This window comes from Cygnus atratus, chromosome 14 (assembly GCF_013377495.2).
Source record: "Cygnus atratus isolate AKBS03 ecotype Queensland, Australia chromosome 14, CAtr_DNAZoo_HiC_assembly, whole genome shotgun sequence".
NCBI lineage: Eukaryota > Metazoa > Chordata > Aves > Anseriformes > Anatidae > Cygnus > Cygnus atratus.
In genome coordinates this window covers 16,414,797-16,433,422 of record NC_066375.1, presented here as the reverse complement: position 1 = coordinate 16,433,422, position 18,626 = coordinate 16,414,797, and the positions used below count along the sequence as shown (strand labels likewise).

Below are 18,626 nucleotides of genomic sequence, written 5' to 3'. Positions count from 1 at the left end.
GAAGCCAAGAAACCTTCTCTCAAGTTCACTAGCAAATCTGGCCAAGTACATTTATCCTTTCATAGGGACGTCATCTATTGCAGCCAAAAAGCAAAATATTGCCAAGTATTTTAGCCAATACTTACGCCAGTGTTGTGACCCCCTTAAATGTGCTGTGTGAGCAACTGCAGAGATGCAAGACATGCCTGCCTTATGGCTTTTTCATCATCTTTCTGCTGGAGTTGGTAGCCGTCGTGGCACGGGGAATCGTACTCCTGGGCAGCTGAAGCAAGAGCTCTGGCCAGGGCTGGTAGCGGCGGGCAGGGGGGACCTGCTCCCCATGTCAGGTGGGCACGGAGTAGGCACCCCCACAGAGGGGAGCACTGGGAAGGGCAGTGCCTTCAACTTTCCCAGCTAAATGAGCCACAGCCATTTCCTCACCTCCTTAACCGCATACAGAAAAGCATACGTTTTTGTTCCAGTTTTGTTTGTTAGCACATCGATGTTTTTTTGTGGGTGAAGGTTTCATTTCCAGCAAAAGGTTTTGTCATGAGGGTTTCTAAGAACCAGTACAGACCTGGGCCTGGGATACCACAAGAGAAAGACATTGATACAAATACCAACTCGAAATAATTAGTACCCAGTGGGTAGGGTGCTCATGCTTGGTATATTTCTTGCTTTCTACAGTATCTTTCATTTTGCAGTTTATGCATGCTAATGGGCATCTATTACAGTGTATATGCCTCAGTAAGTGTGTCCCAGTTAAGTAGACTACAAGAATCTCTCTCTTTCTGGTCCATGAGCAAGAAGATATTTGCAAAATTTTGAAGAACTGCAACTGCTGAGATGGGGAAATTGGTCATCTTGAGGGACAGCGAAGAAGATGGTGTGGTCGTGTTCCATGGTGCCACTTTCCACAGCGTGCTTAGAGCCTCAGAGAAGTGTGGAAATGTTGAGTCTGGGAAGGATCTCTGGAGATATCTGGTCCAACCTTTTTGTCAGAACAGAGCCTTAGATTCCAGGGGCAATAAAATTACTTTCTGCTGCTTGTGAACATGCTGTTAAAGCATAATGTACACTATTGTTATGCATTAATACCGAGTAGGAATAATCTTCTATGTGCAACTGTCCTGCAAACTTCATTCTTAATTGCAAGCCCTCCTGCAAGAAGAAAGGAAATATTTAAAGCTGGTTTGGGTCTGCTTTTCTTTGTACTGTTGTATAACAGGAAGAAATACTATGCTGTCATTTCCATATTGTTATCTCTGCTCATTCAAAAAATCAGAAGATAACTGTTTTTGCGTTATCATTATATTTTAAACTTTTCAGTAAGATGATCATTTAGATAAAATGCAATTCTGATACAGAATTTGATTTTTCTCTTTTTATTTTTTTCCCTTGTACCCTTCTATTCAGGTCAATTATTTCAATTTCTAGGGATACATGATGTGTGTCTTTTCTTTCCTCTCAAGCTGTGCTGAATTTTTCTTCAAGGATACATTGGGGAAAATAGAATAAAACAAAATGTTGCTCATTTTGTGTTATCCTTTAATTTTTTAGGTGATAGTGACTGACCCCAAATACGAGAGCGGCTTTTCTGAAAACAATCTATCTGACGGACAACAATGGACATAAAAGATCGAAGACACCGCTCTTTGACGAGGGGCCGGTGCGGGAAGGAATGTCGCTATACCAGCTCTTCACTAGACAGTGAAGACTGCAGAGTACCAACTCAGAAGTCCTACAGCTCAAGTGAGACTCTGAAAGCTTATGATCATGACACCAGGATGCACTATGGAAATCGTGTTTCTGACCTGGTTCACAGGGAGTCAGATGAGTTTCCAAGACAAGGTATGTTTCAAGTCAGAACTGTTTTCTTCTACAGTAATCCTTGGTAGATATTTGTTGTACTGTACCAGTGTTACAAGGAGTTTCAGTGAAGTAGCTGTAGGAAAATGGATGCTGTTTTACCGTTACTTCGAACTAGCATTTTGTGTTAAAGTAGGAAGCTCTTTCTCTTAGATCTCTGATATTGTTGGAATTTACTATTTGTAAATGAACCAAACCAGGATCCACCATTCAAAACATTTGAAAACAAATGCTAGTAACTCTTAGTCAGATATTGTGTTCATTTTGTGTCTTGGGATATGCTAATGATATATTCAGTTTTCTAGGTTGATTTTAGAAATAATAATGGCGCTTTCACTTAAACTTGTCTTTCTTTGACAGGGTACCTGTGCTGGAAAGATAACTAAAACACTGTTATGGTAAAACACCATATGGTCAATGTATATTAATTACTAATGAGGTGCCTTGGCATTCCTTTCCTCTTCTTAACTGCTCCATAATTTACATGTGTGAATGCTGTTTCCTCTGGCTTTGTTTTGTCACAGCTTACTCTTACTGCCTACCTTTTACCTCATAAAAACTGGAAGGAGGAAACGCATCCAATTACTTTTATAATTTAATTTTATAATTGTGTTATCACAACACTGGGATTCTACAACTAGTATTTGAAATAACCTGCCTGTGTGAACTTGTAAGCAAGGCTGTTATGTTGTCTTTTTACAAAATATTCCTAGCTTTAAATGTGTTATATTCAATGAATGAATGAATGAACAGTCTAAACGTTTTAGTTGAGAAAGTCTTCTTTCCTATCTATGTATGCTTTTGTACTATACACATACGTGCATGCATGTAGTTTTACTTTCATTTTGGTATTTACTTGTCTTCATAAATCTTTGTCTTCATAAGTCTTTGTGTTGAAACCATTATTGAACATTATTTCATAGGAACAGTGTTTAATCATCTGGTTAACTTGACCACATAGCCTGATTAAATTGTCAGTCAGTCAACAATTAGATGTGGTTGCTTTTAAAAATAAATTACTTGGCTTAGTTTTGGTTCAAGAATTGGGTACATACAATAGATATAGGAAGGTACAGGCAGTATTGAGGCATAAAAGTATAGCTCTTTTGAGCCCCTTTGAACAGAAGGTAAATTATCTAGTACATCCTTAACTGCTAAAACTATTATTTCATATGTGTGCTTGTTAATGGCATATGATTGTTCTCTACTAGACACTTCTAGTGTTGTGACTACCATGTTTTATGTAACTCAGGAAATTCTAGGAGGTTATCCCACTTCTCTGTGGAGATAATTCTGTAATCTCCTGTCTAATAAAAGGTCATTTTTTATACTTCCTATCATGTCATACAACTTGTTTAAAGCATTCTGCGGGCAGTCAGTGTCTGCCTTAACCTTTAAATCGAAGTATCTGTTAATTTGCACCCTTAATTAAACCCTCGTCTAATCCCTTGTTTCTCTTGCATTTGTGTACAGACATTTTAAAGTGTTTGCACTGTGCTTTGTCTATCAAACATCCAGTTCTCTTTTCTGAGGTAATCTCTGTTCTTGTAGGGTCTTTCTTTGCTTGGACATATTTACTTAGAGATAGCGCATCAAACTGCAACTAGATCATATGAGCTACTGGAGCCATTTTCTCTGTGGTTTGTTCAGCCTTTGTGTACAGGAGTCATCTAAATATTACTTCTCCCTATCTGGATGATTGATGCTTCAGCTCAAGTGCCTCATTTTAGTTTCCAGGTCATTATTCAGCATTTCATGAGGGTGTTCTTTTTCTTTTGATTACTGATTTGACAACTGTTCATCCTCCTCCTGCTCTTAATGTGTTCTTATCTGCCCTCTTTATGAAGGGGAGTGCAAATTGTTGGTAACTGAATTGAAACGCTCCACAGACTTGTTCCTGCTAGTCTGTGTTATTATGTCCAGATGAATAAAGTTTATTTTAGAGAGCCAAAGTAATTTTTCTTTTTTTTTTTTTCTCAGAATAATAATAATAAAAGCAGTAATTCCTTACTTTCCTGCTTCTGTTAATGTTAGAAAAAAAAATCTTTAGAAAATCTGTTAGTAAAGTTCTTTTACTGACATTAATATTTGAGGTAACTTGGAAAGTAGATAGATTAAGACTTGGGACATGCTCTCTCTTTATACGTTCATTTTATATGGATCTAAGCGTGGTTCATATAGTAGGAAATACTGTTCATTACATCTTACGCAGTTTCCAGCTGCAGACATCTAGAAATTTATACATGTAAATTTATTCTAAATTTGAGTGGCTATTTTGATGGGATTAAATTCTTTAGGAAATAAACATGCTTAAAATAAATAGTCTTTAGGGAATTTTTTATTCTTCCATTATAAAAGACTGGAGTATTTCTTAAGCAATTTTAGATATTTTGCTCAGTGTTTTTGTCTCTTCCATTAGTATAGCTATAGTCTTGACAAAAAGTATCTGGTTTTGGTTAACCTTGGCACTGGAACTGCTCAAAGCAGTTATTTTTAGCTGTTTTCTGATCATAAGGCATTTGGTTTTCAAAATCTTAAGCAAAAGACCAAGTTGTACTACCACCATTTTTGTTTACAAGGTCTTCACAATGAAATGCTTGTAACACAAACTATACTCGGAGCTCAGAAGTATGAAACAGATCATCTTGATTTGGTTTAGCTTTTAGTTGTCCTTCAGTTCTGGCTTGGTACTCTCATTCTTCATGAAAAGAGAGTGTTGAAATATAAATATCTCTCAAGGTTAGTGTGAATAAAGCAAATGTTAGGAACACTGATGGCAGTTTAGATCTGAGAATATAACTTAAAATCTTTGTCATTGATTGCAAGTTTTGAATAAGCTTTTTCTGCCAGTTGTTGACAAATCCACCTACCAAAGCAAGTTCCTCTCTGTCTGAGGTTCTACTTCTGGTATGTTATTTGGAAGTTTTGCTATAAAGGCGTGAAGGATGACAAGACTTTATATTACCCAAAGCACAAAGTCTGGCATTACTTTTATTGTTCTTTTTCCTAACATAATTTTATCTCTGATTTTTCTAAACAATGAAATTTTCTTTCTGAGGTCTGTTTTTTGACTTAATAGTGTTAATACAAATAATTCAGAATAGGTTTAGTATCTTTGTGTCAAACATATTTTCTGATCACCCTCAAAAGAGGTCTTCAGATTCTTGGCTAAAATTACGTGTCAGGTGTACAGTTAAACTATTAGTTTGCCTGAGATTTTCCCCCATATTAAGATATATTTGCTATCTAGTACCTGTATTGGATATTCATTAGTCAATCAATCTGAAAAATTAAGATCTTCAGTGTATGAGAGAGCATTCTAGCATTACAAGTTGCCTTAAAAGTTGAGGAGTCCTTTTTGAATGCAGTATTTTAAGATGAATAGGAACTTGTGATGTATCCTAGCAGAAATTAGTGTGATTTTTTTTTCTGTACGCCATGTAATTTTACATCAAAGAGAACCAATTATCATACTTGATCATATATACATATATATTATTTAAATAAAATACCATCTTTCTGACTTCATCTGCTGGAACAGCATGGTGAATGAAGGTAGGACTTCTTTAAGAAAAAAGAAAAAAAAAGATTGTGGAAAGACATTCCTTAAAGAGGTTGCTTTGAAAGGCAAGCTTTCTTCCTGTAGGCTTTGTAACCAAACTGTGCTTAAAAGAGCACTCTCTACAGAGTTATTGGAGTTTAAACTGGGTTTCAAATGGGTGATTGCAAACATTAGTATTCTGCAGTTCCTCACTTGGCATTCATAGCTCATAGCTTTTGTATTTCTGCATGAGCCAAATGCCAGGCTTCATCTGATGCAAAATTTATTACCCAGCAGTTATACTGAATTGACTGCTTTCTCATTCTCAGGTCAGATCTAGTTTAGCAGTAAATCTCTGCTGTGAAATGTAAGAACAAATAGAATATATATTTGGAGTTACTAAAGTAAGTTGAAACAACACAATGATATTAAACTGGGCCCAACAGTCTTCTAAAATATTTTGAATTTTTTTTTTACCATAGTTAATTATCTTGCTTTGTATGTCTTAGCATCTCTTTTTGCATGCTGAGATAATTTCAGTAAAGAACAGGCAATACCTTTCTGTACATCAGCTCTATTTTTTTATTATTTATTTGCGTACACTTAAAAATCTGTGCTTTTTTGTATTCTATTTGAAACTGTAAGTATATGAACAGGAATTAGAAAAAAGTAACATGTTGTAACAATGGCTATAAATTTGTCCTTAAAATTGCCCATTATTTTTATTAACATCTAATAGATAACTGTTATTACAGTAAAATCCTAGGAGACTGGGAATTGAGGAGTATAATGCACTTAGTTTTCGTTCACGTGAAATTGTGTCAGTGTGCCATGCTATTCAGAATTTCTTGGGTGTTTCATACTGCGTCTTGTCTCCATATACATTGAATACACTTCTTGAAGGAAAAAAACAAAAAAGCAAAACAGGAAAAAATCCACATGCAACGAAGAAACCAAATCAACCCAAAGCTGTTTGAGTCTACATTTTATTTTTACAGACTACTTTAGGACAGCTTTGATTGCTGCAAAAAATAAATGTTGTTTTCTTGTCTTGTTCTTCCTCACATCGTAAGTCTGTCACCAAATAATTTACTGGGACACATTTGAAGGAGCACATTGCAATACGAACATTTCATAAGAGTGGTTAAGGTTGGCCAGGTTTTAAGTCTACATGGTCAGGTATTCTCTGGTCAGCAGTAACTAATGTACTGCTATACTGAAGTGATAGTTGCTGTTAGGGCTTCTCAGGATAACTGAGCTTTGTCTCTTTGTTTATATTCCTAATAACACCAAGATGAGGTTTCAGGCCTTTTGCAATCAGGCATGAATCGTACTCAACTATTAGGTTCAAATTAGTTTATCCCTTCCAGATCCAACTGAATTTCACTGATTTTAGTTCTAATTTTTCTTTCCAGAACCTGTGACCTTTTTAAAATTAAATGTTCCTCTATACATAGATTTGAATTAAAAATGTTACGGGAAATCTATCCTTACATTCTACTTGGAGAGGGATCACATCTTTTAGTTTTCTTTTGTCTTGTCAGTTTATGAGTAGCTTTCTGGCATATGTTTCTCTTTGGTATATCCATACTTGTACATAACTCGAAACCCAAGATGGAGGCAGGTGGGAGAAGCTTAAGGAGGAAGCCTTTAATATCAAATCATATGTAGGGTATCTTGTGCAAGGGAAAAAGCCCTCGAGGCAAACTTCCTGTTATAACCTGTGCACACATGTAACTTTTACTGCTGTTGAACGAAGATTTACTTTGGTTTTAATGGTTACCTGAGAGATATGCGATCCTAATGTAAAATATTTATTATTAAGGTGAGACAACATATTAAATAAGGTGTATACTATTATATAGCAAAGATATTGACCAAAACCTCCCTCCTCTGCCTTCCTCTTCCCCAATTCATAAAAGACTGTGTAGTTCTTATTGTAACTTGATTTAAAAAAAAAAAAACATTGCTTTTTTTTTTTTTTTTTGGATTAATGTATATTTTATCATCTTTATCATCTTTATGCATTAATTTCTTCAGGCTTGCTTTTTAGCTTCTTGTACTGACAACGTTGGTAGCATTAATAATGGATCTACATAGCAGCAGTACTAGACAAGCAAATAAGTTAAAAGAATAAACCTTTATAACACCCCTCCCTAAGTATGCTTTTAGGAGAGGAAAATACAAGAAAATCTAACCCAAAATCAAATGTGTCTCTTCTCATTTATACTGTAGCATAAGTCAAGTGGCCTTTAGAGATGTAGCATTAAGATATATTGATAAATATTAAGTAAACTAAAACTGTGTCTATTTTAGAACAGAGTTGCAATAACATAAGATCATAAGAAAACTTCTGTGTAATTCTCAGGATGGTTGAAGTGGATTTCAGGGAAACCTTATGGAATAGGCTCAGTTTTGGGGGTGCTCCCAAATATCTATGCATAAAGAGTTTTCTGTTCTTTTTTGTTGTTGTTGTTCTTTTTTTTTCCTTCCCTCTTCGAGCAGCAATCTCCCTAATCTATAAAGGATAGTTTAAACTGGGTGATCTTGAGAATCTCTTACTTTCCACTTCCTGTTCTCTTTCTTTCCCCTTCAATCCTTTCCTGGTGCCTTACCATTTTATAGCTTTATATGTTGTAACTTAATTTTCTGGGTCTGGTGGCCCAGACCTGCTGGAACTAATCATAGAGCAGTTAAATTTTCTAACACAGGCTTGTTGAATTAAGGTTCAACCTCTTGCTCTCATATTGATTTAGACTAGTTGAGCCAGCACATGTATCAGCGTCTTGGCCATTAGGAGTCCTCCTCTGAGACTGATACATAGATACTGAATTACAGGGGATGCACTTCAGCCTGCAGGACTAGGCACTGCAAAGATAGCCATTGCAATTCAGTATGTGAAGTATTTAAAATTTCATTACTATGGAAAGACAATAATCAACTAATAGGTTAAAAACACAATGTGATCAATTGAATTATTACCAGGATTCTTGTTCTGGGTGAGCCTAATAAAGATGAAGTTGGAGTTTAATAAACTACTGTCTTCTGAAACTTTACATTGAGGACCTATGAGCTGACAGAGGACTCCAGTAATAATTAATATGACCAGTGCTGGAATAAACAGGACTGCTATTCTAATATTAATATCTATTTGTAGAATGAGCAACAAACAGCTAGACATAATATGTGAATTCTGTGTTACCCACACAGTTTTCTCTCTGGGAATAATTTGTTATTCTTGGCAGTTTTTTCTCTAGTGATCATTATTAAAGTCAGCATTGTTTGCAGTCTAATTATAGAATTTGAATGCAGGGATTTCTGAGGCAAATATATAGCATGTATAGATTCAGCCTTTTCCCTTCTGCTTCCCCACTTGCTAAAACAGCTTCTGTTTTTTTTATTGCTGCTATGTTGGACTTCTCTATTGCTCATGATGATTGTTAAACTAGATTCTACTTCTCTTATTTTTAACCATTTACAGCTACTACATGAACACTCATGTAAATTGAGGTAAAAAGGGTAAGTTCTAAACACTATCAATTCAGGAAGTTAGCATGTACAGTCAGTAAAAGAAATTTTTAGAGGACTGTGGGTCTACTCTTGAACAGTCAGTAACCATTTTTAATCCAATAGCCTTTTCAAAACTTATTGGACAAGTACTTCCTATGTCTTATAGTTACAGATTTGTATCAAGCAGCAAGATACTGTGCTTCAAAACAAAAGAGTAGTGTTTGCCCCCATAAGACTAGGGCCTATGAACATTGGAAAAATACTTCGATACCTTGCTTCTCCTTATCCTTTTGTTGAGTACATAATATAATTCTAAGACCTTGGCTACTGGAAGTAATAATTTCTGATTTGTTAGACCTTCTCTGTTTTTTAATTACTTTTTTTTTTTTAACAACTCTTCAAAGATGTTTGTAATATTTAGGCACATTGATGTGGGTGTTCTTTATCATTTTTAAATCCATCATAAAAGGAATATTTTAGTCTAAGGAAATAAATAATACTTTTCTAAATAAATACTCTGAATGAATATGCTTACTGATACAATTTCTTGATTCACCCTAATAACTGTGCTAAATACACAAGCTCTGCACACATTCCACATTGTTAGGGTTCCTGTCTTTAGAAGGTTCTGCAGTTACATAGATATTTTTTTAGGGCATGTTTTCCAGTCAAAAGTGTTTGGAGAAGGGACTGATTATTTTTGAATTTTCTCAAACTGATGAAAGGAATATACACACTACCATGAAAATCTCAGACTTAAAAAGCTTTTAGGCTAGATCTGGGTTGGAATTGGGCATATTTGTCCCTGAATCCTAAGCATGTACCAGCAAATATGTCTTGGCAAGTCATTCAATCCAGAATTTGCATTAAAGAGTATTCTTTTGTTTCTGCTGTAAAAACTTGGAATTCCTCTAATGCTTGGTTTTTTTCTGATGCAAAAAAAAAATGACCATGTGCTTCTCCTCATCCTTCCTCACAACAGAAGAAAGGAATATTTAAATAAATTAGAAATTTGCAATTTTAAAACTGGCAAAAGACATGTACTTTGGATTATTCATTTGTTTAAACTTCCTGTTTTTATTGCACTCTATAGATACCTTATCTATAAGGTATATCTGCATGCTATTTTGCCTAGTGTTTTGCCTAGGAGGCTGTAGCAAGGTGGGGTTGGTCTGTTCTCCCATGTGCCTGGTGACAGGATGAGGGGGAACGGGCTAAAGTTGACTTTAGCAAGGGTTTCCAAACTGTCTTCCATGACATCCTGATAGCAAAGCTGAGAAAGTGTGGGATAGAAGAGTGGACAGTTAGGTGGGTTGACAACTGGCTGACTGGCCAAGCTCAGAGGGTGGTGATTGGCGGCGCAGAGTCCGGCTGGAGACCTGTGACTAGCGGCATTCCCCAGGGGTCGGTGCTGGGTCCAGTCTTGTTCAACATCTTCATTGACGACCTTGACGAGGGAATAGTGTCTGCCCTCAGCAAGTACGCCGATGACACAAAGCTGGGAGGAGTGGCTGACACGCCAGAAGGCTGTGCTGCCATTCAGTGAGACCTGGACTGGCTGGAAAGATGGGCAGGAAGAAACCAAATGAGGTTTAATAAGAACAAGTGTAGAGTCCTGCACCTGGGAAGGAACATCTGGACGTATCAGCACAGGCTGGGGGACGACCTGCTGGAGAGGAGCTCTGAGGAAAAGGACCTGGGGGTCCTGGTGGACGACAGGTTGACCATGAGCCAGCAGCGTGCCCTGTTGGCCAAGAAGGCCAGTGGGATCCTGGCGTGCATTAAAAGGAGCGTGGCCAGCAGGTCAAGGGAGGTGATCCTCCCCCTCTACTCTGCCCTGGTCAGGCCTCACCTGGAGTATACAAATATAAATGTACAAAATTAAATATACAAATTTGGAGAAAAAAATCTCTTACTATTGTTGAGGATTAAATACTAGACTCAGTGGACCACCAGTTGTCTGTTGTGATGATTACTATATTAGTTTTCTTATTTCTGTTTGTTATCCTGACACCTCAAGGGGATTATGCAATTTTAGAAGCTTTCCGAATATTGTGACAGGACTCAAATACACACAATTACTTTATTAAAAAGAAAAAAAAGAAACACCCAAAACTTCTTTCTTCCTTAGAGTACCATGTGTCTTTCCGACCTGGGTCAAACTGCTGAGTCTTCAAAACAACAGTAGGCAAAAAATCCATGGTTTCTTTCCGCTGGCTAGCTTCTGTGGGAAGTCCACCTCCATGTTAAAACCAGATGCCATCTTCTCATTTGGTTTTGGAAAGTGGCTTCAACTGCTAACCATTAGGTCTGGCGATGTCCTTTTCTGTTTTATTGGAACATCCGTAATACTCAGTGTTTCTTCCTTACAGATTCAATTACATGCTGCAGTTGAGCCAGTCTTCTTTTCTATGAGCTATCCGTATATCTATACAGATAAATAGATACAGCTCTTTGAGCATCTGCCTGTAAAGTATCATCTTTGGTCATGAAATCAGATTTGCTGCTCTTTACTAAGCCCTTTTCTCTCTTTTCATTTTTCTCTAGAACAAGCAGAATGTGTCATTGCAATCCTATATATGCCTCAGTTATGTGGATAAAGATGTGTATATTGATGGTGACATGTATAAAGATAACTCTTTGATATTACTTGCATGTTTATAAACCCAAACTTCAGATTAGCTTTTTCTGGTAGAAGTGAGTAGCTGTTGAGCTGCTGGTCCTTCAAAGTTCCTATTGTTTTTTCAGCCTAGATAACTGACTAGGCAAAATAGTATGCAGATATTTTCATATATTGCTATTTTTTTTTATATGCGTGCTTAGCTGAAAGTGTCTTACAGCAAACGCAACAGTACATGTCTGTGAATGTAGACCATATTGGAAACAGAGATTTACTGTCCCAAAGTGTAATGCTTACTCAGCCATCTGATGAGATTTGAGCACTAAACAGTTTGAGAGGGATGCATAAAGCTGTTTTATTACAAGATGCTGTTATGAATTGTAGTAGCTTTCCTTATGGTATACTGCTGTTGCCAAACAAGTTCCATGAATGTAAGCAGTTTTATTAGTAATTACTTGCTTACATTTCCTTAGAATATTTGGGTTATAGCTGTTTGTGATTCCTGCTCATCCTCTGGTGGCAATCCCTACATCCTGTTCAATTCATAATCAAAAGATATCTTTTAAAACTGTTTGGAGAAAAACCTCTCTAAGGAATGCCATTTCTTATACAAGATACAAAATGGGTCTCAGATATATGTATGGGGTAGAACCTTGTCAAAAAGGTTGCAGAAGTCTCATACAGGAAGCCACAAAAACACAGATCTCCTACTTAATGCAGTGAAAAAGAAGGTAAGAGATGTAATTTTAGCTTAATTTCAGCAAGTCTAGAAAAAGAGTAAATAACTGCTTAAGGAAATTTTAAGGAAAACAAGGTAGTTAAGAGCCAGGCCATTTTCTAAACTTGGATCAAAAGCTGCAAGTTATAAAGTGAATTTTCTATTTGAAAATATTCCTGATGCTTAATACTGAAACCAGTACCTGTTGTCTTGCTTATGATTGTGTTCTCTGAGCTCTGTGTAATTACCATTGTGTTCTATGGTGCTAACTCTATTTTCCTTACTCAGATCAAATGTTTTCACAAGCTATCGAAATAATAGGATACTTGTATGAGACAGATTACAGGAGAACAGTAAAATACAAAGAAGAGTCTAGTGTTAAAAAATGTAAATATCTACCATCAGGAGGTGGTGTTTTTTTTTCAGCCTTCTGTGTGACGAAGGTAGATTACCCTTTGATCTGTTTTTACATGGAAATTACTAAGTTTTGTGGTTACTGCTACCTAAAAACAAGTTTAAATTTTGATTATATGAAACAGTAAGTGCTCAGCTGCACAATGACTTGGTTCAGTATGACTTCGTCTTCTCAGGTACATTAATCACCTAAAAACATCAATTGGTGTAAGTATTGATAACCCCAATATTGGTAATTTTCTTTCCAATAATTATCAATAATGTGTTGCTACTTAAGACAGAGGCTTAAAATAAAAAAAAAAAATCATGTTTCATTCCCTGAAGCAAATGACCCATAACAGGCCAAGCACAGCATTCTAGCTTTCTTTAAATTACTTCCAGTTGAATACTGTGTTTTAAAGATGGCAGGTTAAGCTGAAATATAATCAATACAATATTACTATTTGAAAATATTTAGTGTAGTATAAAGACCAGAAAAACATCTTTCAGTAATATTCAGTTTGTTTTCATGGCAATATCCAATTGTCTATTGGAGTTTTTTCTAGGCATCTGAACAGAATTGAAGCAAAGGTAAAATGGTGCTTAACGTCTACAGGAAACTAGTTTCCTCCATAAGTATTATTCACGATATGATAAAGGTTACTAAATGGAAAGCGATAGTCTGGACATCACTCTTTCTTAAGTAATCTTAACAAGGTGTTGAGAGGGTGTAATATTAGATGGTTTCTTGTTTTCTGGGTTTGGGTTTTAGTTTTTAACAAGTGCTAAATTTGGTACAATTATGTTTTGACACTGATTTTAACATAGCATGAGAGTAAGTAGAGTATGTATGGATAAGTAACTAAGCTCATGCTCTCATTAGGTTTGTTTCTGAAGTTTTATTTTTGTGCAAATACAAAAATAAAACTCACCAGACATTATTACCAATATCTGCTTCAAGCACTGAGTTTACAAAGTAGTTTACTGATAAAATGAGAACTGATATATCCCAGTTGTAATGCTATGTCTTCCTAAGATAATGAGTAGTTCTAATTTTTGTAATGAAAAATTAAAATAAGGTTAAAGTGGTTTATAAGACTGCCTACAGATCTAGCAGGATTCTAATTAGAAGAGAGAACATTGAATTTGAGGGATTTGAAAATGTATGTTATGGTGTTGATAAAAGACTAAAAGCCTGTACTTGTATTTAAGATGTTCGAAAGCAGACGATTCAACCAGAACACAGCACAGAAAAATCAAATGTTATTTGCCTTCTGAAATCAGCATGTACACAACGGAGTGTGGTTTAGATGTCTTCAGTACTTCAGTTATATGGTTCTCTCTTGTTGATTCAATGCAACAATCTCTCATCTGTTTGCCCATTTCTCTACTGCTTCTTAAGTAAAACAAACCTTTGTGCTTGTTTTTATTATTAACAAACTAATAAAGCTTTTGTTACTGTTCAGTGGCTATTTTGTTGCATTTGTGGCAAAGGGGTATAGATGAGGTACTGGCTTAATATATTAGTCTTTTTTGGAAAAGTCCACTTTCTGCAACTGTTTGCCTTTGGGACTTGGTATTGCACAGGTAAGGCTTCACTTGTTTAGAACTGATCCATAAAGAAAACCCCTAACTTCCCCAATGACATACTGCTGTGACCTGTTTTCTGTGTTCTTATGTTGCACTGAGCCGCAGCACGGTTAGGGGATGTGCATCGTGCACGTTGGAAGCTCTGAAACTGCTTTTTCTTCCCACAAGTATTTGCCCAGGTGGGAAGTTGAGGAGACTCCTTTACATGTAAGGAAGCTTTGAGAAGTCAATGGTGTAGAAACTGAGGCGGTACTGTAATACTGCGCTTCCCCAAACCAGCCTTTTCACTTTGTGTAATCCAAAATGACTGTAATGGAGAGGATGCTTAGAATAAGCAGGCCTTGTGATGATCAAATATGTCAGCTTTGCTTTTTATGGTTGTTTGTTGACTTTGTAACTCTTAGAAGCTGTTACTGCCTGGCAGACTTTTCCATCTTAAATTCAGTCTCTTAAATTCATCTTCCCTTAGTTTTGGACAGCATAACAGTGTTATACTTTGATCCAAGCATATCTGTCCCACAAAGTGGGTTCTCTAGGTGGTGTTTTTTGTGGACATCAGTGCAGCAGTTTTTGTTAATGAAATTCTTCTTATGTATTGTTTTAGTGTGAATTTCCTGTTGATCTACAGGTTTACTTATTTTTTCTACAGTCTGCAAGAACAGAATGTGATAGGATTTATCTGATTTTTCTCCAGTGTCTCACTTACTGTTGAGGATATTAGTATACCATTTAAGGAAAAAGTAATCGTTTCTTAATTAAAAAAAAAATAAATCTAGAAGTGTGATAACCTGTCCTCTTACCATACATACGTGATATTTATGAAGGAGAAATTTTGGAATTCCAAAGCGTGATGATTAGATGTAGATCAAGATAGAGTATCTATGCGTAGGACCTACTTAGAATAAATAGAATGACTTGGCAGATTAAGGAAACCCAAAATTAAGAGGTGATTTTCACAGTTGTAATATTGTGTTGTAAACTATACTAATATTGTTTAATAGTACTGATACAATTATTGGATCTAAAGTATTAATTTGCTCAGCTGTTCAGCTGTTGAGTAGTGGATTGTCAGAACAGGCATTTACTTTAGATTCAAATTTGTTTCCCTAAAAATTATTTTTCCTAACATATTTGATTGCTGTTCTAGAAGATATTAACCCCAGTATCACTATTTTTGTATCCTCACTGTCCAACTGTAGTTGGAGAGGATGAAGTTGATAGTCTTTTTCTCCTTCTTTTTCTTTGTGAACTTTATCTTCAAAATAAAAGATAAATTACAGTAGTTAGTATATTTGTCAGGCATGGGAAAGGCACACATACTTGCTTTCACACTGGGAATGTGCAAACATTAAACAAATGGCTTAAATCGAGAGCAGTTTGCTTTAGATCCTCTTCGTGTGACTTAGGTTAACATTCTACAGGACAGAAAATATGGTAGCATGTAAAAACATTTGCTGTTACCAAAACGTGTAGTATGTTTCCACCAAACAATTGAATAAATTAAGCCCTTGCACATGTTTACAGTACTGTTTTTCAGAATAGGATTTAGAATCTGTGTCTCTGGAGTCATATGACTACTTCGCAAGCCATTAGCTTGTAGTTACTTGGTAACATAGTGAATATCAAGCATGCTTTTTATTTTCTTAATGAGAAATATTGTACTTATTATGTTTAAAACCTACATTAAGTCTAACTTTATAATTTAATCATATGTAATGAGAGGTTTGAAATGAATACCTCATTTATTGTTTGCTCACGTAAGAGAAATTTTCCACATAGAGGTGATATATCGAAAAGGGCCTTTATCACCTTAACTTTCAAGACCGAGGGTGAAATTGAGTTGAAGCTCTCCACAAACTTTACCTTCCTACAGCCTTTTTATTAAAAGGCATTTTTCTGTTGTCAGCAGCTCAAATATGTGAATATTTTGTTTTAACGTTCAATGTGATCTTTGGCGGCCACAAAGCAAACAAGCTTGTTTTTTTAAACATAGAAAGGAAGCCTGATAGCAGTTTGAGCAGCCAAAGTACTAAGTAGACCTTATTGTGTAGGAGGGCAAACTGTGTATCCTTATCATTTAACTTCCTTGTGTTCCGCTTAAAAATCTTTATATGGGCTATCTTAAACCTCTGATGACTTGAGGCTGTAAATTAACATACAGCGTAATCTGAAATGCTGATGAGGGGAGAGAGAAGGTACTTGTAGAAAGTGGCTTCTTGTCTTACTGTCAAGGAGTCTGTTATGCTTGAAATTTTATGTTTCTGTTGAAATCTGCAGATATTTTTGGATATGCAGGTGGTAGTGTCAATTTTATATTTTTTTTCTCTTAAGGAATTCTTTGTAAGAATCTTTTGATTCTTGGCAAATATTTTGAATGCATTTGTGTATTTTTTCCCCTGCATTCAACAACCAGTTCCATGATTTTTTCATGATAGTTGTTGCTAGTTGTCCTTTCTTAAGGGCACGTAACCAGTGCAGATTGATTCTTGCAGATAGAGGCTTTTAAAATCCCATAAAACACACACTTCCTAGTGAAGCTAAACCAGCTGGGAAAGGGAAAGGATGAGTAATATGGTGCCAAGTGGCATTGCTCTGCACAGCTCAGGAGCATCAGCTGGCCATGATAATACAAGGTTGGGTTTTGTTTCTTGCCTGTGTAGAGGAATTGCTACAGACAGAATTAAAATATAACTAGGGAAGCCAATAGCATGGGTGGAGATGGAGTCAGTACCCTGAAGATGATTAGTGACACAGGTACTTTCAGCAGTGCAGGCAAATACTGTGTGCCTTGGTGCTGCCTGTGAGAGTGGGCACCCCCCAGATCGTGGGGGACAGGGCAGAGCGGTGGGTGAGGCTGGGGCCAGGCCCTGCAGGTGTACTGCTTTCTTCTTGTGACCTCAGGAGGCAGCTCTGAACCCCTGCCACCCCTAGGCTGTTGTTAGGTGAAGGAGAAGAGGAGAAAGCCAGGAAGAGGTGTGGGGGCTTCAGCGTGGCTGTGCAGCTCTTTGGGCAGGCAGGGAAAGGTGCCCATGTGTAGCAGCGGGAGCAGGGTGAAGTACAGAGTAGGCCAGGACAGCGTCCAGGCCGAACAGAACGTGCCAAGCAGAATATGGCAACCCGACCTCTGGGACAGGGAAGGTGGGGCCTGAGGATTGGAAAAGGATTAACAAAGGGTATTGGGGAGGGGAGCAGCTGGGAAGAGGGAGGCTGAGAGAGAAGTGGCATGAAAGTGTGAGGCAGCTGGGATCTGACGGGCCGCAGGCTGAACTGTGCAGCTGCACCAGAAACCTGCCCTGCCAGCCTTCTGCTGTAACTCCTCCTCCTTCACTCTCTGGTTGGGGTGTCTTCCTCCATGGTCAGAAATATGTGTTAGTTTTGGGAAGTGTAAGCCAGGAAAACAGATGATCTATTGTACAACCTGGGAAGCATTATCTGACAATGTCAGGAGAAAGGCACGAGGGAGACCGTGTTCCCAGAGGTTTCCACGGACCAAGCCAGAGGAAGTTAGGGGTGGTGGTGGCAAATACAATGGATGTTCAAACTTCTAATTCTTCTTCTGCTCTTAATACATATCACACAACCTATCTTTAAGGATGGCTGAAATGTATCTGGTTGGCTTTATTTACCTGAAGGTGACGCAACTGAACCATATTTAGCTCCCAAATTCAGATATGTCCCTGTTACCCTCAGTATATTCAGCACAATGGAAGAGACATACTGTGAGAAAGAGAGAACACACATTTCTGTCTTTTCTTCTTCAGCTTGTGAATTTCCAAATTAAGAAGAGCTAATGAGCTTTTCCAAACAATCTTGCTGCCAGCACTCTTAAATTGTCATTTGGCTTTTGTGTTAATTTGGAGAGAAAAAAAAAAAGTGGAAAATGGCTTTCCTTAAGAAATCCTAGCTCAGTACAAAGCCTTTTTAGTAATTCCTGAGTTCAGTGGTGTCCTTAAGAAGTGTGTAGGCTACAAATGCAAATACAATATCAGCTCTTGAGGGACAAAAGCTCTCAAATTCATATTGCCATATAGTGGTTATTTAATGTTTTCAAACCATAGACTGACTGAAGGAAAAAGCACTGGTAACTGGCAGTTGTTCTGAAATGCCATTATAGTCAAGTTCCCATCTATATGAGATGTACAAGACTGCAAAATAACCATATGTTAAATGTACAATTTTCACAATAGTGTGTAGTTTTTAACATAGCAGGCTTTGCCTGTGAGCATGAGAGGGCTTTTATAAACAGGAACTGTAGAAATCATTATGTGAGAAAGGAGGAATGAGGCAAGGGGAAGCAACTTGCCTGGAGTCACCAATGAGCGCAGCAGCGTGCTGCGATCAGATTTGCAGGTGTGATGGCAGGGTACCGGGGTGTGGGCTGTGGGGCAGCTGGATGCTTGCTGGCA

General features: G+C 37.1%; 1 protein-coding gene across 1 annotated transcript in view; it reads left to right on the top strand.

The window, feature by feature from the left end:
• The first annotated feature begins 1,604 nt into the window (after window positions 1-1,604).
• TENM2 (teneurin transmembrane protein 2) overlaps window positions 1,605-18,626 on the top strand; it is a 511,804-nt gene continuing 494,782 nt past the window's right edge. The window contains 1 exon segment of the mRNA XM_050713566.1: window positions 1,605-1,830. Coding sequence (XP_050569523.1) covers window positions 1,605-1,830 — 226 coding nt within the window.